The sequence below is a fragment of the Cheilinus undulatus genome, linkage group 2, assembly GCF_018320785.1.
Source record: "Cheilinus undulatus linkage group 2, ASM1832078v1, whole genome shotgun sequence".
Lineage (NCBI taxonomy): Eukaryota > Metazoa > Chordata > Actinopteri > Labriformes > Labridae > Cheilinus > Cheilinus undulatus.
The window spans coordinates 54,584,209-54,611,661 of record NC_054866.1 but is presented as its reverse complement, the minus strand read 5'-3'; the positions used below and the strand labels follow the sequence as shown (position 1 = coordinate 54,611,661).

General features: G+C 42.0%; 1 protein-coding gene across 1 annotated transcript in view; it reads left to right on the top strand.

Moving 5' to 3' along the window:
• The window catches only part of ece2b (endothelin converting enzyme 2b), a 62,290-nt gene that overhangs the window by 2,254 nt on the left and 32,583 nt on the right, over positions 1-27,453 (top strand). Inside the window, exon 2 of the mRNA XM_041810031.1 lies at positions 16,774-16,860. Within this exon, the coding sequence (XP_041665965.1) occupies positions 16,774-16,860 (87 nt within the window). The remainder of the gene's footprint in view (positions 1-16,773; positions 16,861-27,453) is intronic.

Sequence of the window (27,453 nt, the reverse complement as noted above, 5' to 3'; positions counted from 1 at the left end):
AAAAACAGAAAGGAAGACTGTGGAGCAAGCGCCCAAATTTTGTCTCTTACACCAAACTGTCTCCTGGCTGCTGTTCTGGTGTAATCCACGGTTGATCTGAGAACGTGGTCTCTTCTGGTCTTCATGAACGTCTGATACTCAGCTGGTAGTTGAGGAGCAGAAGACACCAACACAGTCATGTCATCTGCTGTTATTCCTGTCCCGGGCTCATGCGTGCAGGTCAAGGAGGCCAGGGACCAGGTTTCAAAAAGCTGCGTTTTGTGATGATCAGGATGGGGGTGGAGGTGTCCTGAGTTAAGGCTCATCTCAAACATTTTTGCCCTACATAATCCTCAGGTATGTGATGTAAACAATGATTTTACTGAGTTTCTGTAAGATCTCCTGATGTTCCTGTAGCAGCAGCTGTGTTTAAGCTCAGTCTTTATATATAAAGTCCAGATGAAACTCAGACGAGCTCAGTTATAACTGAAGTTGTCTCATCCAGACTCAGCGTTGTTGTCTCAAACAGCGCTGAGTGTGGATGAAAGAATGAGAAAGCTCCTTGCTTAGATGATTGACAAATCCTACAGCGGAAACCTAGAGCCAGTATAAAATAAGACTAAGGGGTGAAACCGCTAATAACACCAGGTCATTTAGCAGAGCATGACTCCAGAAGGTCTCCCACCTTCTAAACTCATTAGGAGATGAAAACCACCAAGTGTCTTAGTCTGCCTGCTCCCATTTCCAAACCATTCAGCCTCATTTCTCATCTTCAGTGGACAGAAACAAAGAACCATCATTAATGTTTCAGAGGAAGAGGATGAGCAGTTAACCTCTCTCTGAGGAGGAGCACATCAGTGATGTCCACAAAACTTTACAGATCAGTCATCATCAGAGACGATCAATGATTCAGTAACAGATCAGACTGGACAAATAAAAACATCCATAACTACTCCGATGGTCATACAACATCAAATTTAATAATTTAGAAAACAAACAAGAGTTCAAAAATCACACAACCAGACAAAAGAGAAGACTGAAAATGAAAACCAAGAGCATTGTCTTCTTTCCTGTCCAGAATATCTGATGACACTGAAACAGAGATTTTATATGAAGAAATCAAACAGAACCAACCACAGGATAGACTGGAATGTCTGCAGACATGCAGCAGACTTTTAGAACAGGTAAGGGGACCAAACTTTGGTTCTGCAGCTCAGCATCCAGAGCTGCATAGAAGCACCCACTGACCTCTAAGACAGAGTTAGTTTTATCGACTAAAACTTTGACTAAAATGTTCATCAGCCTGCTTCTCCATGAGAAAGACTAGACTAAGGGTCAATCCCATTTTTCCCCTTAGCCTTTATCTTAGCCCCTCCCCTTGGTTTTGGGCATTCACGTCAGGTGAAGGGGTGTCCCATTTCTGTTTTGAATTGAGGGCTAGTGCTCAGGGCTATGTAGCCCTTGAAATTAAGGTTTTTCAGGGCCACACTTGAAAACAAGGGGTATGATAAATTTCCCATCATGCACTGTGTTCACTTGTGAAATGGAACAATGGACCACGAAGGAGGCGAGTAAATGTAAATATTTATTTTCAGCATTTATAAACAATTATTAAAAAACACGTCTGTGTAACTGTGTCTATCATTAGTGCAGGTAAGCTGGGAGCAGTGTTCATTTTGGCAGCTATTTTTAGTCTTAGTTTTTAGACAAAATGTCTTTTAGTTTTAGGAAAATTTTAGTAATTTCTGCCTTTTTTTAGTTTTAGTCAAGGTTTAGTCGACGAACACTCAAAACATTTTAGTCTAGTTTTAGTCCATAAAAAGTCCTCACATTTTAGTCTGAACTTTTAAGCCCAAGCGTTTATTCTCTTGCCTAAATCTGGTACCAAATAGGGCTGGGCAATTAATCGCAAATTAGATTAAATCACAATATGGCCTGCTGCAATATTCTTATTGCAGATAGTGAAATATTTCTTTAACCTGAAATGTATCAGAATACCAGATACAGGTTTTTGCAGTAGATGTTTCATGCTCTAGATCAGTGTTACTCAACCCTGCTCAACCAAAGAGCCAAATTGTTGAAAAATACCTTTGCAAGATCCACAATCTAAGTGGTGAAAAGTGACAAAATGGCATGAAGTACAATCAAAATAAGTTAAAGGTGGCAGAAATAGTCAAAAAGCTGCAAAAATTGATGAAAAGGGGCAAAAATTGGGAGAAAACGTGAAAAATAGTTAGAAAGTAGCAAAAATGGTCCAAAAGTCGCAAAAAATGAGTGAAAAGTCACTAAAGTGGGCAAGAAGTCAGTCATGGGTAGCAAAAATGAGCAAAAAAAAATAGCAAACAAGTAGTATGTAATTGCAAAAGATAGCTTAAATGGCTAAAAAATGACAAAAAAAGATGAAAAAGGGGCAAAAATGGGGGAGAAATAAGTGGCAAAAAGAAGAGGCAAAAATTTGGGAAAAAAGGAAACAAATGATATTTAATGACAAAAGGTAGCTTATTTAGACAAAAAGAGGCAAAAAATGGGAAAAAGGGCAAAAAAGGGAAAAAGGTGGCAAAAAGAAAAAGCAAAAATTTTGGGAAAAAACTAAACAAGTGGTATGTAATGTCAAAAGGTAGCTTAAATGGGCAAAAATGACAAAGAAAAAAGGTGAAAATGGCAAACAAAAGTTTTTATAAGGTTTTCTGGGGGAATAATATTTCAGATTAAGGCATTAAAGAGCCATATGTTGAGTATCACTGCTCGACACTATATGTATGTGTTTTTCCTATTCAAAACAAGAATACAAGAAAAGATATGGATCAAAATGCCTTTCTTTTTGTTAAAGTTATGTATTCCTAGTTTTGTCTATCTAATATGGCGCTCTTTTTAGTAAAGAGTGATTTATTGCTTGTGTTTGTTGAACAACACATAAGATGGGGAACCTAAAAATAATTGCACATTAAATTGCAATCACAATATTGGGAAAAATAACCGCAATTAGATTATTTTTGCAAATCGTTCAGCCCTAGCACCAAATCATGGTAGTGTGTTTTCTGCACGCTGCCAAACCTGGGGTCCCTGCTTTCTACAGCTGAGAGGCAGAGTGGATACAGCTGCATTGTTTTTTAACAGATTTACCCACAGAGGAAAAATATCACAGATTTTGAATGTCAAACGAAAACGACATTTCATTTTAGTCTAGTTTTAGTCATCTTGACGAAAACTAAACTTAGTTTTTGTCAGTTTTAGTCATCACAGATCTATTTTTGTTGGTCTAGTTTTAGTCATGGAAAAAAAAGGCTGTCAACAAACTTTTTTTGTCATAGTTTTAGTCATTTAGTTGTTAGTGGTTTAGTGGTTTTAACACTGGCTGGGAGTACAAGTATGAAGGCATTCTGGAGGTTATGATGTTTCTTAAAAACTGGACCAGGCTTCATGCAGGTTTCTCCATGACACCCTGGCAGCATCCCATCCACACTGTCCCTCACTGAGGAGTGCAGGACTAAATGGGCAGCTCTGTTTTGGGTGAGCTGGTTTTGAGGCATTAGACCAGACAGTTGGACAGTAATCAAGGTGGGATAAGACTAGAGATTGAATAAGTTGCTTTGTTGTATTTGCTGATTCAATGATGAAAATGTTGACAAGTATTTTTTACTTTAAAAGTTAGTAATATTAATGTTTTTAAGCATAAAGTTTAGTAGAGCTGTAGGTAAGCACACACATCACTCCACCCATAAACAGTAAGAATATTACTTTTGATTTAGAAATATTGGAATCAGTACAGGGTACCCGTACGGATCAGGACTGAAAAAGTGGATTTTATTGTGAAGGCCCGCATCAGGAAATGTTCCTTATTCAGTGGCAGCTATACCCAGACTGGGATCAGAATCCCAGACCTGTATCAGAATCAGTGATGTAAACCTTGAATTTATACTACAGACACTGATTTCTTTGTGGCTCTGTAGTGAAGGAAAAGCAGATTATTGGCATAGCAGTGCTAATTATCAGCACAGTTAAAGGGTTTGAATATTGCAGGGTTTTTGTTGCCCTGAGCTCGTCTCCTCAGGCAGTCTGCAGGAATGTGGGTCATCCTGCTGAGTTCCCTGAACTCACCAAACCGGACCGTCCTCTGAGTAAAGACTCTTTATTTCACACGTCTTGCATTTCCTTGTAACCTCCTTACAAGAATGGAGAGGCCCAGAGAGAGATGAGTTCATGCTCCACGTGGACTCGTAACGCCTGCAGTGCTGCAGAGCGGTTTTCTTGCCCGTAGAAACTTTTCCCATGATGATCCGGACCGTGATGCTGTCACTAACACACTGGTCACAAGCTCAGCTTCACAGTGTTAGTGAATGGATCAGCTGACTGGACAGGAAAACATGATATGGACATTTGTAGAGTTACAGGTCCAGTGTTCAAACCTGGGCTCTACTTTTACACATCTGTTAGAGAGTGAAGTTTATGGAGGACTAAAGAGTCCCTGATGTTTTTAGTCTATTTAATGATGATAGTGCTCATGTTTGACTGTATTTATGAGAAAAAGAAGCCAAAGGGACAAAATCATTAGTCCTGCCTGGTTTACTCAGACTCAGACTCGGCTATGGAGACAGTCTGGTGTTCCCACTTCCTGAGCATGCAGATGAAAGTCAAAGTCTTTGGGTCCTTGGTCCTCCTGGTCTTACTAGACTCTTGTGAGGCCTGGACGCTGACTGATAGCCAGACGCACTGACTGGACTCCTTTGTGACGACTACCACTGTGAGCAACACATGGTCATGGGGACCCACATGTTCTTAGATGCACCATGGACCAGCAGACCCTCATGTTCGTAGATCCGCCATGAACCAGCAGGCCCTCATGATCTGAGATCCACCATGGACCAGCAGACCCTCATGTTCTTAGATCCACCATGGACCAGCAGGCCCTCATGTTCTTAGATCCACCATGACCCAGCAGACCTTAATGTTCTTAGATCCACCATGGACCAGCAGACCCTCATGTTCTTAGATCCACCATTGACCAGCAGACCTTAATGTTCTTAGATCCACCATGACCCAGCAGACCCTCATATTCAAAGATCCACCATGGACCAGCAGACCCTCATGTTCTTAGATCCACCAAGGACCAGCAGACTTTCATGTTCTTAGATCCACCAAGAACCAGCAGACCCTAATGTTCTTAGATCCACCATGGACCAGCAGACTGTCATGTTCTTAGATCCACCATGGGCCAGCAGACCTTCATGTTCTTAGATCCACCATGGACCAGCAGACCCTAATGTTCTTAGATCCACCATGGGCCAGCAGACCGTCATGTTCATAGATCCACCATGGACCAGCAGACCCTAATGTTCATAGATCCACCATGGGCCAGCAGACCGTCATGTTCATAGATCCACCATGGACCAGCAGACCCACATGTTCTTAGATCCACCATGGACCAGCAGACCCTAATGGTTTTAGATCCACCATGGACCTGCAGACCCTGATGTTCATAGATCCACCATGGACCAGCAGACCCTAATGTTCATAGATCCACCATGGGCCAGCAGACCGTCATGTTCATAGATCCACCATGGACCAGCAGACCCACATGTTCTTAGATCCACCATGGACCAGCAGACCCTAATGGTTTTAGATCCACCATGGACCTGCAGACCCTGATGTTCTTAGATCCACCATGGACCAGCAGACCCACATGTTCTTAGATCCACCATGCGTTTTCAGTTCCTTTGAAAGGTTTGGTGCTTGGGCTGATATTTCTTGAACCGATGAAACAGAACCAGAATGTTTTGATGTGGGAAAGAGCCTGATGTGGATGTGCTGAGGAGAGCGAGGATGGGAATGGTCCGATCAATAAAAGGGTAAAACATCCAATACTTTTTACAGGCATGTGGTGGCACATTTTACTGGGTCTGATCCAGCTCACCAGGTACTGGGTGCCCAGGACCGCTGGGCTGACACAGATGCTGGGGGCGACCGCGTCGACATGGAGGGGTCAGATGTGAGGAAACCAGGATAAATAGGGCACAGGTCTGGACAATAGCCATAAGGAGGCCCGAACAGTACAGGACCCAGAGTGACACACACCAGCTTATGCTCCCATACCTGACCTGAGCTGAGTCTGTTGGTTTTAGCCTTTCAAAGCAGACCCACAGACCCTCCACAACGATTGCGTCAGGTCTGAAAATGGGTTGGACGATCAGCGTTATTTGAGGAGAGCGAGGCGGTAGCTGTGGGTGGGGTTTAGTTGTACTTGAAGCCAATAGCTATGGCTACCTCAGGTACAGCAGTTAGCTTGGATGTAGCTAAAGTTTAGCAGCAGTTTTATCAGAACTGGACCACATTTCTTTATCAGAGCTTCTATTGTCAGAGAGGAGGATTTTAGTCGTCTCCATCAACGAGCTCCACCATTCATAAACTACGGCAGCACCTGACTGTTGTGCTCAGGTTACAACTGGAGCTGCACGTCTACTACCTCATTTTATCCTGTCACTTTGATTGGCTCATAATGAATGTGACAGAATGTTCATCCAATCACCTTCTGAGGATTTTGGGGCATTCCTGCCTTTCCTATACTCTGTATGGGAGGTTTCCCGGCTGAATGTGAAATAAATCTGTGGATTTAAGAAACAGTCAGATCAGTAAACAGCTCAAAACGCTGGTATTTTAATAACGTCTGTGCAGAAATCATACTCCCTTTTATCATAGAATCATACCAATCTAAATAACCTAGAGTGGGGCAGCTTCAGACTCCGTGGATGGAGATTCTCAGAGAGAGAAGGTTAGGACTGATCCAGAGCCGCTACCTGGAGGGTTCTGAGCTGTGAAAAGATTCAAAAGCGATTTAAACTGTCAAAACCATGAAAAGGTCTGTTCTGGTCACACACTAGAGATTAAATGACGTAATTAGGACATCTCAAAGGTTTAAAAACATGTTTCTACTGGAAATAAATAAACTGATGATGGTTTTTGGATTATAATGATCAAGATTAAACTCTGTGGATCCATAAACTGATCGCTGAAACATCTCCAAGTAGACTCCAGAGTTCCAGAGAAGCTGGCAGTATGTGGGTCTGTGTAGGGCTGGGCAGGGTTACTGCTTCCTGTCTGCAGCTCTGTGACTTCCTGTCTTAAGACGCCCAGTTTCCATCTGAGAAACAAAACAAACTCAAACCCCCCACCCCACCCCCACCCTGCTGCTGTTCATGTCTGACCTTCATCATCATCAACATCTTTTTTACATCTATATTACTGTCTTTATCATCACTGATGTCCTCTTCATCATCATCATCATCAGGATCTCATCACCATTTTGTCACCATAGCTCTGTTTTCTATTGAATATTCATCCTAATTTTACTCGATATTAATCTTCCCTTTAGTATTCATCATCTTTAACGTCTGATTTTTGATCTCCACTGCCACTAAAGCCACATTTATCACCATTGTTAGCATGATTATCATGACTGAGGAGTCTAACAGTGTTGGTATTGAAGCGTCACATGACAAATACGGCTAAACGGAGAAAAACGCGGTCACATATCACTGTCATCGGGCCATAACCGTCTGTCTCCATGCTTCAGGTTTGAATTGTTTCATTGTATAAATCAGAGCCATTCGTCATCCTTTCCATCTGTCTGTTATCACCATCGTTATTTCTATCACACATGTTTGATATTCATGGACCCACATCAGATAAGGCTGCCTTTGACAGAATCCCCACAACAACCAATGAGAGCGCAGCGTCATCAATCAAGTCTTCACCAACAGAAACACACAAAACCTTTGTCTCAGCTTTATCTCATTCTTCTTCTTGTTTTTTGATTTTTTACTACAGCTATGAACTCACGCTGAGGATTTCAGTCATCCTCCATCTTTGTTTTTCTTCTGACGTCCCGTTTTCAAAATCATTGAGATTTTAAAAAGCGTGTGGTGTGTGGCCAGCTTAAGTGTTGTGAATAAAGCCTCTGTCACTGACTAAACTGCTGATAAGAAAGCTACAGAGCTGCTCACAGTCAACTCTGGATAACTCTAAACTCTCCCAGAAGATTTGTTCTTCTTTAAATGGAGTCTTCTGTCAGAGCAGTGCTTCCATGGTCTGCTTTTAGGTAGGTTCAGGTGTGCTGGGAATTCTTACCACCATTATTACCACAGCAGGTGTTACAGAGGCTGCTATGAATGGATATGTAAAGCTACATATTTACCTCCGCCAAGGAGGTTATGTGATCGGCAGGGTTTGTTAGTTAGTTAGTTTGTTTGTTAGCAACATAACTCAAAAAGTTGTGGACGGATTTTGATGAAATTTTCAGGAAATGTCAGAAATGGCAAAAGGAAGAACTGATTACATTTTGGGAGTGATCCGGATCACCGTCTGGAACCAGGATTTTTTTAAGGATTCTGTACTTTTGGGAGATAGGGCTAATGGCAGAGGTCTTGCTGTTTCTGGTGTTTTGTAGATTACCTTTTAGTGTTTCGTCAGTTCTTGTGCAGTCTGTCGTGTGGTGTTTGGTTCATCCTTGTCCCTGCCTGTGTGCTTGTTCTCTCGTTGAGTTTCCTGTTTTGTTTTGCAGTCGCCTTCCCTTGTGAGTGAATCCTCTTGATTGTCCTCACCAGTTCACCTGTGTCTCAACGACACAGCCAGCCATCTGCACTCTGAAACTCCATGTCAGGTTTATATGAGCTGGATTAAGTCATTTACATAATTGATCTTTAAAAATTTAACATTAAATCAAGGGAAATCATAAATGGGTCTGCATGAGAAGAAAAGATGGAGAAATAAAAGAGTATATTGGTCCAGATCCAGATATAATTTGGACATCCTGGTTGGGGGTAAGTGGGAGGAGGAGGCAGGCTGGAAGCATCATCATCCTCATGATTACCCATCATCCTTGGCATTACTGTGAGTGCTGTGAGGGGGGAAGGGTCCTGTCCCTGTCCTTCTTTGTGCTGAGGATGTGTTTATGTTGGAGGTCAGAGGTCACAGCAGTGAGTAATGACAATAGTGCTGTTGCCGGGGTGATGGATCTGTCTCCCTGGTGACGCCTTGCAGGTGCTGAGGTCATCTCTGAGGGAGGAGCTGAGCGCTGAATCAGCTGTTTGAGGAGCTCAGAGGTCATCTGTGTTTGGTGTTTGATATGTTTTTTATCAGGGCTCCAACAGAGAACCTCTAAGAGCAGTGTTACTCAACTCTGCTCAACCAAAGAGCCCAACTGTTGAAAAATACGTTTGCAAGAGCCACAATCTAAGAGGGGAAAAGTGGCAATTAAAATAAGTTAAAGGTGGCAAAAGTGGTCAAAAAGAGGCAAATACTGGGAGAAAAGTGGCAAAAAAGGACAGAAAGTGACAAAAATGGGTGGGAAGTGACCAATAAATAAATAAAAGGTGGAAAAAATCAGAAAAAAGTAGGAAAAATGGGCAAATGTCAGAAAACAGGTGGGAAAATGGGCAAGAAGAGGCATTTAATTGCAAAAGACAGCTTAAATGGGTGGAAAGTGGTAAAAATAGGCAAAAAGGGGCAAAAACTAGGGGGAAGGGGGAAAAATGGTTGAGAAGTGACAAAAAAAATTTAGTTACAGTTGGCAAAAAACATGGCAAAAATGATTGAAAAGTGACTAAAATGGGCAACAATAAAAAAGGTGTATTAAGTAATAAAGTAATTAAAAAGTAAGTGGCATTTAACTGCAAAAGGCAGCTTAAATGGTGGAGAATGGCAAAAATAGGCATAAAGGGGCGAACAATTGCAAAAAGCAGGATAAAAGGGTCCAAAATGGGGGAAAAGTGAAAAACACAGGGAGAAAAGTGACAAAAATAGGTGAGAAGTGGGAAAAAAATCTGTTACAAGTGGCAACAACGGTCCAAAAGTGGCAAAACTGTGCCAAAAAAATAAGTGAAAAGTGACTAAAATGGGCAAAAATCAGCAGAAAGGTGGGAAAATGGGCAAAATACATCAAAGAGAAGCAAAATGGGAAACTTGTGGCATTTAATTGCAAAAGGCAACTTTAGAGTCCAGACAGAGAGCTTCATACATCACGCCCATGCATCGTAGCGCCGCGCCAAGCCGGAGAGATGGAGAGTAACTTTTTAATTCAGTCTCTGTTACGTAGCTGTGAGCGCAAACGTAGGCCTTCATCCAGGCTACATTAGCAATGCTAGCACTGTTAGCATCAGTCACTCCTGGGATTCTCCACTCTTCAGAGCCCCCTGGTGGAGGGTTTGTGTTTGAGGTTGAATTTGGCTTGGGTGTGTGATATTAAGGCTTAAAGTGGTGTGTATTTAGGGGCGTGGCCTCTTGGAGTGACAGCAGGGAGCTGTCATTGAGCGTAACCTTCCCTTTTCTCCAGTCCTTGTGCTAAGCTAGGCTAGCTGTAAACAGACCCAGAGGTGTTTCATTGTTTCTATTTCCCTCTCCAGCAGCAGAGCTCAGTGTTTGAAATACGGAGGCTGTGAGGGGACAAAAGAGAGGATTTCATGGTCAGGACGAGGACGGACAGACCGACAGATGTTACATAAGCTGCAGAGAACTCCATTAGAGCTGAATGGAGATGATTCACACACATTATCTAATTACACACACAGTGACATCAGCCTCCAGAGAGATATAACACACTCTCCCATCTCCTAGCAACACAGCTCGCCCACTCCCCCCTCTCTCCCCCTCTGCGTGCGTCATCAATTAAAGAGAACAGAGCAGGCGGACAGACTGCTTTCAGAGAGGGTCCTCAGGAAGGAAACACTCGGAGACCTCGGGCTTCCTGCAGCAGTGGGGTGGTGAGACCCTGGGGGGGGGGGGGGGGGACTCACCTCCAGGAGCTCATGATGAAGATGATGATGATGGTACACAGAGTATAACCATAGTGTTGTTTATTTCTAGCCACATTTGAGTCTTTTCAGCTTTAAAGCTTTGGTCCAGATTTAGTCCACCAGAACCCAAACCTTTTCAGTCCAGCCTTAGTTTATAACTGTTTATTCTCTGATAAATTAATCTGCACAATTTTACAAGTCAAACACTCACATGAAGGCATGATCAATTATCTATGACCCACTGGGAAAGGGAAACATTTCAAAATAAAAGCCCTTATGTCAAACAAGTGCCATCCAAGCCAACATTTACCTATCAAACCCACTGTCTGTTTGTTTGTTTGTGTTTTGCTCTTATTATTCATTCATTTCTTTATTTTTTACATGTGCTAAAAAGTAAACCTTTCCATCAAATATAAAGTAAAAATCTGTCTCCTGCTGTGTACACGATAAAAGCAGTTCAGGCTTATTTATTATTGATAAACAAGCCATATTCTCCTTTTTTCATATTGGGCACAAAAATAAAAAAACAAATTTAAAAAAATTAAAGATGCATCAAAGTTATTTTTCATTTTTTTAATTCTGTTATTTTGTTTAATTTAAGTATTTTAGTTGAGGAAAAGGACACCATATTACCCAGTGGTAAAGATGAGCATTTCAAAATAAAAGCCTCCATTGTCAAAATAAGAGCCATCCATTGTGTTTTAGAGTATGAAAATAAGCCAAGTTCTCTTATATACAATGTATGATAAATAATCTAAATTATAAATGCCCTGGGATATATATATATGTATATACATATATATATCCCAGGGCATTTATAATTACCCTGTTACTCCTCACCCTGAATTTCCATATACAGCGTGCGCGCTGGGGAACGCCGGCGAATCGTACTGTGGAACACTTCGCTCCCTCTCTAGTCTATCAGAGCATTTCCATAGCTGGCGCTCTAGACCGGCAGCAGCGCGTGCCCGGAGCGCCACTCCGCTCCACTTCGTTTCAGATACGCTGCAGGTCTATTTCAGCGCCGGCCGCTGCCAAACCTCGTAAATTCACTGTCGTTCAGAAAGCACCCACCATGGAAGTCACAAGAGTAAAATAAAACACAATGCATGGACTCACGATTGTAAGTCATCACTATATCAACATTACGTCTCATCCTGCAGCGAGAGCCTCTCGGGTCACCAAGAGGTCAATGGGTCACGGAGCTACAATGGCGCCATTGATGAGGAAAAGTTGCTCTCATCAGAGCAAATCTGGCCCAAGGGTCAATATGAGTTTGACACCCCTGAACCAAATCATTACCTCCAATTTCCACATACAGTGAACGTGCCGCGAAACGCCGGTGAATCATACTGCGGAGTAAATCGCTCCCTCTCTACGCTATCAGAGCATTTCCACAGCCGGCGCTCCAGACCGGCAGCGGCGTGTGCCTGGACTGACACTTTGTTCCACTTCGTTTCGGCCACTGCCAAACCACGTCAATACCGTTGATCAGAAAGCTCCAGAAGAGGAAGTCACAAGCATAGAATAACCGGTTCTTTCAAAATACAACACGATGCACAGACTCCCGATCATAAATCATCACTATATCAACATTACGTCTCATCCTGCAGTAAAAGCAAAGGGTCACAGAGCTACAACGGTGCCACTGATGAGGAAAAGTTCACTTTTGAGGATATTTAGCCAAAGAATTTTGCATAAAACCACAGATCCTTTGAGCAAACATTAACCTTTTAACTTCCTAATGTACTCACTCAATGGAGGAAGCAATAATATCATAGACTTGTACTGGAAAGGATGATAAATTAACCCCAAAAGGTAATATAGTCCACTGTTGACATGCTATTCCTGCGTGAACTCACAGTTCTCCCGTGATCTCTTCCTTCTGATCAGGGCTTGCGCGCCACGGCGCAGCGCTCTAGACTCGCCTCTAGTGAGCAAGGTTGCTCGCCTTTCGGTCGGCACAAACGCGCGGTGCTTCAGTGCACAGTGTGCATGCTGTATATGGAAATTCGGGGTCAGGGTTAAAGAAAAGTGAAGAAGAGGAGTGAGGGAGTAATGTTTCTGGACTTTTCTGATGGACCCAGGGTCAAACACCACTGAGCTATCCAGCCACACACACATCCATTCATTTTAGGGGAAAGTGCAAAAACTCTGATATTTGTGTTGCAATTAAACAAAATAAATATTTCTCATAAACTACATGAAAACTGAGTTTCCTAGAATATGTTATTAATGAGAAACAACTTTATTTTTTTATTTAAAAGAAATAGTTTGTGGCCACCGTGGACTCCATACAAAAATGTCAGCAAATATAATAACCATTAAAAAAGGGTTTCACTCTTTTTGCCATAACTTTGAATGAAGATCAGACTGGAGCATTAATATCAAATATCAGTTATTAGAAATTTAAAATTCTAAAAGTTGTTGCACTGAAACTTTTGGGGTTTTTAGTGTAAAACAGATGAGATGTCATAAACAATCATCCCTCGTCTGTGAGAATTTCCTTGTGATTGAAGCTGGCTCTGACTAAATGCAGAGTTTGTTTGAGGACCTGTAGACATGGGGCTCATTTTAATCTACATGATAAACAGATTTCTTTAATTTGGAGACTTGGAGTTCACTTCCTGTCAGCAGCTGTTTTCTCAACAATAAAAGCAGGAGACACTGATGGTGATGGCGTGTTTGAGGAGAAGCAGAGCAGCAGCGGGGCGCGGCTCAGTCTCAGCATGAGGACATATTTAACTGTGATCAAATAAACCTCCACTTCCTGTGTTTACACCCCGCCCCCTCCCTGCAGCCCCTCCATCATTGTGTGTCTGAAACATCAACAGCACAGCAGCCCGCCCACACTGATCCAGAAACACAGCCTCAAACACCACATGGATTTATGTGCCAGTCCTCCAGGAAACCTCTACACCACAGCTTTTCTCTGGTCTGACAGACAGAACCGTCTGTGTGTTTCATTACGGGCCAATCAGAGCCACCAGACAACGTGATGTGGTCCGCATGTGCAGCTCTGGTGAGCCGAGCTCTTCAGGCTGGATCTGTCAGCGTTTAGGAGCTGTGGAGTTTGTTGGTGGATAAAACTAATGATGTAAAAACATCTCTGTCCAGAGAAGCTCCCAGTGTGGCTCCTGGCTCTGGTTTTATAGAGAAATCTGGAACTATTCTGATGAAACTGTGGCTATGCTACAGCTACATCAGAGCGGCCTACAGTACCCCTAAACCCCGCCTACAGCTACCACCACGCTCCTTTTAGATAATGCTGATTGGTCAGCTCAGACGTCTGGATTTATCTGATTATTTTGAAATGCTCACCTTCCTCAGTGGGTCACATGATTTCATTTTCCTCAAACATTTCAATAAATTATGAAAAAAAATAACAGAATTGAAAAAAACAAACAAAAAAAATTGGAAAATTGGACCCCTTTTTAAAATTTTGTTTTTTGTTTATCCTTTTTTGTTTATTTAAAATAAAAAATGGAAATGGATCTGCCAGAAAATACCCTGACCCCTCTGACACTGATTTTATTTCAGCGCCTGAGACTTTGGCTCGGTGTTTCTAATTTGGCTCCTAGTCAGTATTATTCTGATTTAAGTGGGAGGTCTTCGGGAAACTCAGTCTCTAAGGTTCTCATGTGGGAGACCTGGAGGGTCGGTTCTGGGCCCTGGGCTGTTTTCTGTGCTCATGCTACTTAACAATATTAATTTCCATTCCTCTGCTGAAGACACTCAGCTCTATCTTTCTAAAGGTTCTTCACTCTCAGACTTTACCACAGATTTTAGGAACAGCTCAGTCTGAATCAGACAGAAGTTCTGTAAATCCTGTTTACCCTAGCACCATGGCTCTCCAGCATTAAAACTTCTCTCTTCAGTAGCTTGAATGTGGACAAGCTTGTTAATTCAGCAGTACAGTCATGATTTTATCAGCTTTATTTTTGCCTGTCAAAAAGCCAACATGAATAGTAGATTTACAGGGTTAGTCCTAAATGCATGAGCCAGCCTCAGAACAGAACCAACCCTTCCAACCTGTCACTGGCTCTCTGGTAAATGTAGAACCATAGACTGTAGAAAGAATTGGACAAACCCCGTGTGACGTCAATCGTCTGCTTACAATAGGCAGACTCAAACGGCTCTTGAAGCCAATCCGTGGAGGCTTCCATATTGAAATCGCGGTCTCAACCAAACTTTGGATCAACCTAACAGCCCGCCTACTAAGCGCGACTTCCTGTCAGCCTGCTAGCTGGCATTCTGGTTGACAGAAACAGAGCCTCTGCTTGCCGAGCTATCTGTCAATTAAATGAGACGCGCCAATCAGCTTTCATCCTAAATATAATCCAAACCATCATGGTACAAAAACATTCACCTCCCGTACAGTGGGAGCACAATAAGTCACTAGCTAATGAGACATGTTTGGTGTTTTGAACCAGGCTGTAAACCAGTTTATTTCTAGTGTCAAAGCTGGCTGTTTAACATGTGTGCAGATGGGACTTATGGTGTTCCTGCAGCCAGCCTCAAGTGGACACTCGCGGTATAGCAATTTTTTGCACCTGCATTGGCTTCATTTTTCAGGACCGGAGGTTGCCGCTTGTGTAGAACTGGTTTTGAGATTCTAAGGATCTCCTTTAAAGCTCTTTCTGGTCTGGACTCCACATACATCACGTACACCCCCCCATCCCCCAAGTGGACCCGGTAAACCCTGAAGTTCTCAGCCAAGGGTCTGCTAACTGGTCCCCCATCCAGGCTGAGGACCAAGGGGGACCTTTTCAGACAGACCCCCACTCTCTGGGATAGTCTACTGAAGGGATCGGACTGGCCTGAACCCTGTCCTCTTTAAAATCAGTTTTTTGTAAGTGAACTTTCCCGGGGTTAGGGTTTTAAGTGGCTTTAACTTATTTTACTGATTTTGTGCTAAATTTAAGTCTGAGTTAGTTTAGGTTTTATTAATTCACTCTTAACTGAGTTTGACTTTTTTTAACTTCATTGCGGTGCCTCAGTCTGACTGGTTTCCTGCTTTTATGCCCTGAAGCATTTTGTAACTTTTTTTGTTAAAGGTGCTGCATAAATAAAGTTTGATTTTATAACTTTTTCTGTTTGAGGCTCCTGAAGGCAGAACCCACTAGTGTTGGGGTTTGTTATGTTGCAAATTTAGTAATAATAATTCAAAAAGAGTAATAGGCTTCATTTAAACATGAAGTCTGAGTTGTGGTGATCATAAACTACACAAATATTTAAACATGCTGGTATTTCTTGGTTTATTTGTGCAGCAGGCAGTGTCTGCAGGCAGCAGAGAGGAAGCTGATATCCTTTTTCAAAATAAAAGCCTCAGAGTCCCAGAGGAGCACTCAGTTATCATGGAGAGATGACTAAATAAATGAAGAGGCATCAGCAGAAGCAGCAGTGAGTTAAATCTGATCGATGTTTTCTTCATCAGAGTTTGACCTGCTGATCTGTGCCTGTGGTTTCCATGGAAACATCAATCATCAGTCTGTTGATTCTACATCAGTTTAGATATTTATCGTTGAACTCAGAAAGAAGAGTGTGTAAGTTTGTAAAAACGTAAACATGTATGATGAAGTCTGTCATTGAGTTTCGATCATTAGAAAGGATTACAGCTCTGAGGATGTTTGATGCCATGGTTTCTAGAGAAGAGTCAATCGAGCAGTTTCCCATCACTCCTCACCACAGCATCAGTGAAAGCATTGCAGCTGTGATGAGTCCATGCTCTGTGGTTATCAGACAGTATCTCTCTGCAGCACTAACCACTGCACCACCGTGCAGCTGGGACAGACACATCAGTCCTGTGTAGACGTGGTCATGGAGCTGATAAATGTGTGAGTGGACATCCTGTCTCTGTGAGATGTTCATGATAGCATCATGTCCTCTGATTCCTTCCTGCAGATCAGATTAGATCAGATAGGATTAGATCAGATTAGATTAGTTCAGATTAGATCAGAAGAGTTCCTCATTTATCTGCATCACTGACTGAGTTTCTCTATGTGTTCAGATGTCCAGCTATAAGCGAGCTACGCTGGAGGAGGAGGAAGTGTCAGACGCTCCAGCTGAGGCAGCATCATCTCCTGACAGAGTGGAGGTCAGTGAACACACCACACATGGACTATCCACACGGCTTTAAAGGTTTGGTATTAACTCTCCTGTGGTATTTCACCCTCATGATGATAATAATGGCACAGCAGGGGGCCAGATAGACCGCCCCCCCAGTACTACCTCAGGCCCTGTCCACACAGAGACTAAAACAACATACTGCTGTTTCGTTTTGGAAAAGTTTTCTGTAAAGACGGAGTCATTTCAGGAACCACTCAAACCACTGAAAACGCTGTAGTGCATATGCCAAGCCTGTAAGTTGCGCTGTAATGCTGCCACTGAAATGCATCAAAGTAGTAGAAGTAGATCACAGAAAACTGACACAAACTTTCTTCTAGTTGCCCTTCTGGTTGCTCTCAGCGTTGGATTTAAGAACATGTGGTGTCTGCGTTTCCCGGTGGTAAAGGAGCATTGGATTTTGCTGTAAAAGCCATAACAAGCTCAGTAGCTTCTGCAGCACGAACACAACCCTGTAGTCCGCTATTAATGTTTTGATCGGACCGCATAGGCATTGTAAGAGAGCCACGCTGTGTGTGACATAATCGTTTCAAGAAAGATGGTGATAGCCATCCACACGGAGACAAAACCGTAGTCGTTTACAGATTTAAGCACTCTGGGACCCGTTTTCAAAAAGTATCATTTACAGTCACCCGAAACGCCGTTTCTGTGTGGATGAAACGCCAATACGACAAAAAACTTTTATGTATAGACCTGAATTCGTTTCCGTGTGGACGGGGCATCAGACAGAGACAGGGGTGTTTACTGTGAACATTTACAGACTTTCTGCTGTTAGCCATGAAAACATCAAACAAAAGGAGCAGAAACAGCTCAACACAGCCAACGCTTCAAGTGGTTTCTGTAATTAAACAGCAAATTCCCAGAGTCAAAAAATTGGGAGTTAAACAAAAAAGAGTGAAAGAGTTAGATTTTCAGAGTATATTCACGCACTTAGACTCCAGCTAGTGTTTAGTGATGCTCCTGAGCAGTGTTAGAAAAAGTAGTTCATTCACTGTGTTGAGAGCAGTGAATCAACTCTGTTCCTGAGTTCTTTCCCAACGGCTTTGTTGCCACACCTCTACTGCCACTTCAGATCTGGGAAGCAGAGTTTTCCCATCATGCATTGTGTGTTTAGATGTATTTTAGATGTTTTAGATGTATTTATATGTGTTTAGATGTTGCCTGTTGTACAGTTACTACTGCTGTGTTTCATTTGCTCCTGTTTCTGGTGAATTATTGTTGATTTGATGTTAGATACATCTGCACCATGAGTCACACGGTCCACTAAGTTATACACTTCCCACACGTGGCAAGGACTAGTCCAATACAAAGGACGATAGGCTGTCTGTGACTTCGCTCTATTCTGATAAGTACATGACAGCTTAGGCACAACGACTTTTGAAAATTGGTAGGTTTTGTGGCATGGTAGATTTTCATCTGGTGGTGTTTAAAGTGGTCTGAAATGTAACCTCTGTACAAGAAAATGTATAACATTGTGAAGTATTAACCACAGACACTGGGAAAGAGTTCATGTAACTCAAGATGGGAGTTAATTTTACTCTTAATGAGAGTAGTATTTAACTCCCATAAGAGTTTATTTTAACTCCTGATAAGAGTTAAAAATCAACTCCCCAAGCAGAGTTACTTTAACTCAACTCTAGAGTTTATTCGATGGTCTCACATGTACACTCAGATTGAGTTGATTTTAACTCTCACTGAGTTTATTCCAGTGACCTGAATTGCTGTGTAATAATGCAGCTTATAAATACTTCTCCAGTCTCAGAATGATTTAACCCCTTCATGTCAGCATCTTTGGTCCTTAGTAGAGACCTTCTGCTCCAATGACCTGCTGCATAGAGATGCATATCCAGACTCCAGCATCTGGCAGCATTCCTGAGGAATCTGAGCCCATTTCTTGTGTGCAAACTTCCAGTGCAGTCATATTCTTGGGTCCGCATGCTGCAACCGCCTTCTTCAAATCCACCAGAGATTTTCTCTGGGATCAGGTCAGGAGACTTTGATGGCAATGCTAGAGTCTTCCAGATCTTCTGCAGCCAAGCCTTGGTGGAGTCTGAGGTCTGCTTGGGATCATGGTCCCGTTGGAAGGTCCAGTGATGCCCAAGCTTCAGTTTCCTCACAGACAGCATGACGTTTCTTCCTAGGATTTCCTGGTCCCTCAGTGAATCCATCTGTCCTTCCACACGCTGCAGGTTTCCAGTGTCAAAGGATGCAGAGCAGCCCCAGAGCTTCAGCGAGCCACCGCCATGCTGAACCGTGGGCTCAGTGTTCTTCTCAGAGTCTTCTTCATTCTTCTTCCTCCAGACAGACCGCTGATCCATCAGGACAAAAAGTTTCAGTTTAGTTTCATGGCTCCACAGAACAGAATCCCTAAACCTCTGTGGCTTATTTGTATGACTGTGAGCAGACTGGAGACGACTTTTCTTGGTCTTTTGGGTCTGTGGGGGTGTAGGTCAAGGCGTTCTGGCTACATTCAGTACTCCTTACTGGACTCACTGAAACCTCAGTCCCTGTTACCACCATGGAGGTCTTCTGCAGTCACTCGAGGGTTTTTCTCAGATATCTGGCAGCAGCCATTGCTGGCTTCCTTTTTCTGCCCCGTCCAGGTAGTGGAACCACAGTTCCTGGAACTCTGAACTCTGCTTCCAGCAGTGTCTCTAGAGCAGGGGGGTCAAACTCAGTCACAGCAGGGGCCGAATTCTGAATCTGGGTCCATCCTGAGGGCCAACAAGGCCAACATTTAACCAAAAACTGTCAACCTCATTTTAACAGCAATGAATTATGGGGGGAAAAAACCTTGGTACTAATAATTAAGGGCTTTGGGATTTATAAAGTAAAAATGTAAGTTTAAAGGCTCAAAATCTAAGATAGAAATTCAAACTTACTAGCCCAAAAGGCATTTAAAGTCAAAACCATGTTTTTAAGAGACAAATATACAAGAAAGAAGGTTTAAAGCATGGTTTTAAAGGGTCAAAACATGAGAAAAAACAATTACATTTTCAATTTTACAGTTCAAAATACTACTAAAAATTTAAAATTTAAGATCCAAAAGGTCAAATTATGAGACAAAAATCAAAGCAAGGAGTTAAAAAGGTCAAAACATGAAAAAAAAAAAATAATCATGACTTTAAAAGGTCAAAATATTACTTCAAAAAATTAAAATAGATGATCTAAAAGGTCAAATTATGGGATAAAAAAATAAAAGTAAGGAGCTTAAAAGGTCAAAACGTGAGAAAAAATTAAAATGTGAGTTAAAAGGTCAAAATATTACTCAAAATTAAAACATTGAAGAATAAAAAAGGTAAAAAAAAAAAAAAAAAAGATAAAAAGTCAAAAAATGAAAATGAATCATCAGTTTAAAACATCAAAGCATGAGAAAAAACATTAAAATTTTCAATTTTAAAGGTCAAAATATTGCTCAAAATTTAAAATTTAGGATCTAAAAGGTCAAATTATGAGACAAAAGTCAAAGTAAGGAGCTAAAAAGGTCAAAACGTGAGAAAAAGAATAAAATTGTGAGTTACCATTCTTCTTCACATTCTTCACTACAGCAGTGCTAGCCTGCCAGTTTGTTGCAGAGTTGCAGATGCCTATAACCTCATTTTGTCTTGTCACTCTGATTGGCCCGTCATGAATGCGACAGACAGAACGTTCCTCCAATCACCTCCTGAGATGTTTTTTTTTTTAAGTTCTGCCCGTCCCAAACACTTTCTATGGGAGCTTTCCCAGATAAATGTGGAATATATCCATGCTGTAGATATGTGAAACAGACATGTCAGGTTAATCTTAACCTGTGTCAGATTGGTTTGACTAACTTCAACCCATTAAAATCTGAGAGCCTGATTGTGGGTCTGCAGTTATTAAAACTATGTACAAAATGAGTGTTATAATTATAACACATGCTTTAGAGCAGCAGAACGCTCTGATTCTCAGGATTCTCTCCATGTTAACCATTCCAGGATAAAACCACCACAGCAGACACTACTGAGGACTTCATCAGGCTACAAGCAAACAAACAAACAATGATAAAAGTGACACGGCTCACCGCTAGAATCTCTCCTGATCAGAATATTCCATCAAACACAGATAGATCCCCACATCCAGTCACATATTTAGTCCAGAAACAGGGTTATATCTGGAAAGATCCGTGTACTGGTGTGTGATTTGAATAAGCCATTCTCCTCATTAGTCCACTGTGTTTTCTGTTATGTGTTTTTTTTTCAGGATTTTATTAACATAGAAAAATGCGGCCAGCCTTTCTGACCTTCAGCTCATGTTGTGTTGATCAAACGTTGGTTGTTCATATTTTTTTCAGCACCAGTCAGAGTCATTCAGTGGTGATCGATGATTCAGATCAGTGTCTGCTGATGTTTGACTAATTTTATCCAGATGTGTCATGTTTATGGTCTTTAGAGTTTATATATTATTACTGTTATGATTTCATATGGAAGTATTGCTCCTGTTTTATTTTACAGTTGCAAGAAAAAAAATGTGAACCCTTTGGGATTTCTTGGATTTCTGCATATATTGGTCATAAAGTGTGTTCTGATCTTCATCAAATTCACAACAATAGACAAACACAGTCTGCTTAAACTAATACTGCACAAAAATGATATGTTTTCATGTTTTTATTGAACAAACCATGTAAACTCTCACAGTGCAGGGTGGAAAAAGAATGCAAACCCCTAGGCTAATGACTTCTCCAAGAGCTAATTGGAGCCAGGAGTCAGCCAACCTGGAGTCCAATCAATGTGATGAGATTGGATGTGTTGGTTAAAGCTGCCCTGCCCTATAAAAAACACACACCAGTTTTGAATTTGCTGTTCTCAAGAAGCATTGCCTGATGTGAACCATGCCTGGCACAAAAGAGCTCTCAGAAGACCTACGATCAAGAATTGTTGACTTGCATGAAGCTGGAAAGGGTTACAAAAGTATCTCTGACAGCCTTGATGTTCATGTGTCCGCGGTAAGACAGACTGTGTATGAATGGAGAAGGTTCAGCACTGTTGCTACTCTCCCTAGGCGTGGTCGTCCTGTAAAGATGACTGCAAGAGCACAGCGCAAGATGCTCAATGAGGTGAAGAAGACTCCTAGAGTGTCAGCTAAAGACTTACAGAAGTCTCTGGCACATGCCAACATTTGTGTTGACAAATCTACAATAAGTAAAACATTAAACAAGAATGGAGTTCATGGGCGGACACCACGGAGGAAGCCACTGCTGTCCAAAAAACACATTGCTGCACGTTTGAAGTTTACAAAAGAGCGCCTGGATGTTCCACAGCACTACTGGCAAAATATTCTGTCCATAGATGAAACCAAAATTGAGTTGTTTGGAAGGAACACACAACACTATGTGTGGAGAAAAAAAGGCACAGCACACCAACATCAAAACCTCATCCCAACTGTGAAATATGGTGGAGGGGCCATCATGGTTTGTGGCTGCTTTGCTGCCTCAGGGCCTGGACGGATTGCTGTCATTGACGGAAAAATTAATTCCCAAGTTTATTAAGACATTTTGCAGGAAAACTTAAGACCATCTGTCCACCAACTGAAGCTCAACAGAGGATGGGTGATGCAACAGGACAACGACCCAAAGCTTAGAAGTAAATCAACAACAGAATGGCTTCAACAGAAGAAAATACGCCTTCTGGAGTGGCCCAGTCAGAGTCCTGACCTCAACTCAGTTGAGATGCTGTCGCATGACCTCAAGAGAGCGATTCACACCAGACATCCAAAGAATATTGCTGAACTGAAACGGTTTTGTAAAGAGGAATGGTCCAAAATTCCTCCTGACCGTTGTGCAGGTCTGATCTGCAACTACAGGAAATGTTTGGTTGAGGTTATTGCTGCCAAAGGAGGGTCAACCAGTTATTAAATCCCAAGGTTCACATACTTTTTCCCCCCTGCACCGTGAGAGTTTACATGGTTTGTTCAATAAAAACATGGAAACATATTTTTTTGTGCGGTATTAGTTTAAGCAGACTGTGTTTGTCTGTTGTTGTGACTTTGATGAAGATCAGAACACACTTTATGACCAATTTATGCAGAAATCCAAGAAATCCCAAAGGATGCACATACTTTTTCTTGCAGCTGTATATTATTATTCTATATTATTATTCTATGCCCTGTTTTGCTGTTTTAGGTTTTGGTCACTACTCAGAAAAGGAGTCTTTAAGTGTCTTTCAGAGAGTGACTCAGCTCAGAAGGAAAAAATGACTTTTATAAATACAACGCCTCATGTCTTCAGGAAATCTCCTCAAATCTCCCATAGCTAACTGGACCCAGGTGAAGCCCTGAACTCAGAGACATTTTCAGAGCCAGGCCGTGGGGGGGGGCCACACTGGAAACACAAAAGGAGGCCACAGAGGGAGAGAGGCAGTGGGGGGTCTGTATTGCTAAGAGACAGACAGCAAACATCAGCTCTTTAGAGGGGAGAAGAGGAGCCGGGGGGCTTCTTCCACACTGAAGAGTCCCCCTGTTGGCGGGCCGACCATCCTGAGTGAAAACAGCTCAGTGGAGGAATGTTGTCGAGGCGTGGGGGGGGGTTCAGACGAGGCTTTATCAGACATCAGCCATGATTTTTGGTCGTTCAGACACTAAGTGATTGTTCTTTAGTCCATGTCTCCATACTCTCCATCAGTGCTGACCTGATATCAGGACCCTATCCCTCTGACTCCAACAACAGCCCATCATCCATCATAGATCAGTACGCCAGTTAGTCCCCAGCTAAGAGGCAAACTCTTTAACAGCTTTTCTCCCTCTTGTTTTCATGAACATGCTTTTGAAGGACTCACTGATACAGCAAATTAATCCCAGAGAGTTCTGGTCAGACTGGAATGACTACTGGATCTGGGCTGGCCTGAAAGCCAAAGGCTAGGATGGAATGTTTTATGAACTTTAAAGGATGACATCATCACAGGCAGAATGTTGGTGAAGCCAGAACGTTGGGGCCTTTTCCCCTCAGTTTTTGCTGAATAGCAGGCTATGACAGTAATGATAGAGATGAAGTTTCCTGTAACTTGTTATCCATGAGCTAAGAGGTGAGCAGTGGTTTTTCAACAGCTTTTCTCCCTCATGCTGCCGTAAACATGCTACTATGTATACTAGTTAGCTAATAAACCTGGTTAGATTAAAATGACAGCTTAGTTCAGGATGAACCGTGAAGACAGTGAAGTCGCTTTTGTGCAAAGCGACATTCATCTTATTACAGTTGGTGGCATGTCTGTCTTGATTTCCAGGCCACACCATTGCTCCAGTTGTCCTTGACCCCCCTCAGAAGACTTCTTGGTTGTACTGGTTCAAAGCTGGTGCCATGAAAATCAGAACTATGTACAGATTTTCTATAAAATCCAGAATTGTTGCACCTTTAGCTTCAGTTGCCCCATCCCTGTCCTCCATTACACCACCTCCCCTGTATAACACATACGCTATAGGGAACGGCCTTCGCTCTCAAGTAGAGGTGGACTTTACTATTAGGCAAAGGAAGGCGATTGCATGGGGCCCCGGACTACTAGGGGCCCAGTGATGACATAATTAACCATCTCTTCGGCACCGCCCTTATTCTCTCTGTTTGGAATTTACGCGGTTAACAGACTCATTTAAAGCACAAATTTGATCATATATATAGACCGTTAGAAAGAGGAGACTCTGGATCCTAAAGCCACTTTTCCATCAGGTGGTCTGGTTTGATTGAGTACGGTTTGGTACGATTCGGTACGCTCCACCCCAAAATAACATGACACCGCATCCAGTGTGAGTCTGCTGGTCAAGCCTCTGAGATAAGGAGAGGATGAATGACAGAAATCAGCAGGGAATAAACAATAAACAGCTTAATTCAGCTGAAAGTGCTGTTTTTATTAACTACATCTGAACTGTGTTGTTACGGGCTAATCCCGGGTAAATAAACCAAATCAGAAACTAAAGCCCTAACATCTAGTGCAGGGGTTTTCAAAGTGTGGGAGAGTGAGCCTCCCCTAAGAAGAAATTGTTTATTTGGTGGACCACAAAAAGGATTCAAATTAAAAAAAAAAAAAAAAAAATTAAACAAGAACATTTCAAACATTTTTGTTTAATCTTTAAACATTTTTAACATTAATATATTTTGGTTTGCAAATGTCCTTAAACATCTGCCTTTCTCTCTTATTCAGTTATAATGCCATTAAATACCCCCTTTGTCATATTTTTGGTCATTTTACAACTTCTTTTTGCCTCTTTTTCCCCATTTTTTCCACTTTTATCCCATTTTTGCCCTTTTCACATTTTTGCCTATTTAAGCTACCTTTCATCATTAGATATCCCTTTTTTTCTCCTTTTTTTGCTCATTTTTGCAATGACTTTTTGCAACTTTTATCCCATTTTTTGCACTTTTTTTAAACAATATTTTGCCACTCTTTGTCCATTTAAGCTACCCATTGCCATTAAATACCACAGTTTTTCTTTTTTTCCCAATTTTTGCCTCTTCTCTTTGCCATTTTTTCCCATTTTTGCCCTTTTTCACATTTTTTTTTCCATTTTTTGCCCATTTAAACTACCTTTTGCCATTACATACCACTTGTTTCCTCTTTTTTTGCCCATTTTTGCCACTCTTGACTGCTTTTTGCCTATTTAAGTAACTTTTCACTCATTTTTTTGTCACTTCTCACCCATTTCTGCTACTTTCTGACCATTTTTCCACTTTTTCTCCCCATTTTCTCCCCTTTTTTGCTGCTTTTTGACCATTTTGCCACCTTTAACCTATTTTTATTACTACTTCCAGCTGTTTTTGCCTCTTCTCACCTCTTAGATTGTGGCTCTTGCAAAGGTATTTTAAATAATTTGGCTCTTTGGTTGAGTAACACTGCTCTATAGCATAGTCCCCAAAGTAACTATAAGTGTATCCATTTTGCTCAATGCACAGCAGAGGTTTGCAAAGCAAATCACCTTTTTTCAGGTTTATGGTTCCGCGCCTCCCCTAAAGCTCTGTGGCGCCCCCCAGGGGAGGCCTGCCTCACACTCTGAAAAACACTGATCTAGTTTATTAAAAAAAAAAGGGAAAGAAAGCAGGACTGGTTTTCAGTGTTGGAAACACAAGCTTGGCCAGCTCACCTGCGCGCTGCTGTCATCAGGGCCTCCGGCGTTGGAGCGTTGCGTGGTTCGGTGAGCCTAAGCCTTCTTTCAGTTCAGTTTTAGTTCAGTTGGGTAACAACTGAAAAACAATGACAAGTTTCATTCAAGTCTGTGGGATTTGGTTAGCTGTGGAGTCAGAGTTGGCATCTTCTTCTTCTCAGAGACAGCGTTTCCCCACTACCTGAGTCTTGTGACGTCATTTAAAGGTGATACAGTCGTAGCTTCGCGTGCACTGCTGTCATGGTGCATTCAAGACGGTCGGACATTCCAACACATCTTAACCCTATGTTTATTTCCCACATGAATACCAGCCCAAAACAATTCACAAAGAGAAAATAAAGAAAAGGAAGAGGAACTCTATCTATCAGGCTTATTCCAAACACTGTAAACAGCGGTCAGTCCAGATCCTCAGCTGATGGAAAATTTGTTCACAAACGTTTAGGGCCATAATGGTACGTTAATAAAGACACAGGAGGAAGCTGGGCTGTACACTTCAGATCAGGTCCGGATAAACGTCAGGAATCTCGGTTTGTGGCCACATATCATTATCCACAATGTGGATCTCTGCAAAGTCCAGGTATCCCTGATTTCAGCAGATATGAGTATGTTTGTCCCGTTTTCATCGGTTCCTCATAGAACAGACCGCTCTGCCACTCAGACTGACGTAAGTCAAACCTCGATTGTTGTTGCTTTTGGGACGGATGGATAAGATTGGTGCCCCTATGGAAGGGTGCCAAAAAAAGTGGGGCGGTATAGGTCCGTTTTTTGGGACCCTTCCTGACTTTTGTGGATGGAAACACAAAAAATGTGTATTGTGCCATACTAAACTGAACTGGACCGCTCAGTGGAAACAACCTGACAGAGTCCAGCAGTACCGGCTCTCAGATCCACAGAAACAGACACTAGCCCTTTAGTGTGAGAAAAATAGGAAAATATCAGACTCACGGCGTGAGCTGCCTGCTTTCTCCATCACATAGCAGTCTGAAAATCAGAATGAATCCTGGTAATCCTGGTATCAGGAGAAGGTAAGGGTCCAACGAACAAAACTGGCATGTCTTTACTCCATTCAGTCCCAAAGCACGCTAAAAAAGCAGCATAAAAACGCTGATTATCTCTGATATGACTTATTGTGTTCACTTTTGTTTTTAAATGACTTTGACTGATCTTTCAAAGTTGTTCTGCAAAAAGAATGATGGACAAAAGTGTCAGTGTCTGTGTGCAAACATGATTAGAACATGAGGTTCATTTTATTTTTTTACTGTGTGAAAGATTTGGCTGAAACAGGACTATGTGTGAAAAGGCCTTTAGAAACAAATCAAGCGCCCCCATATGATCCTTGGTCTGCTTTGGCTGTCAGTAAAGAAATCAAAGGCATCATTGCTAATCAGTAGCTTTACTCGTGTCCGCAGCCTCTTTCTCCTGGGATGTTCCTGTCCAGAACCTCACCCTCTCTCTCTCTCTC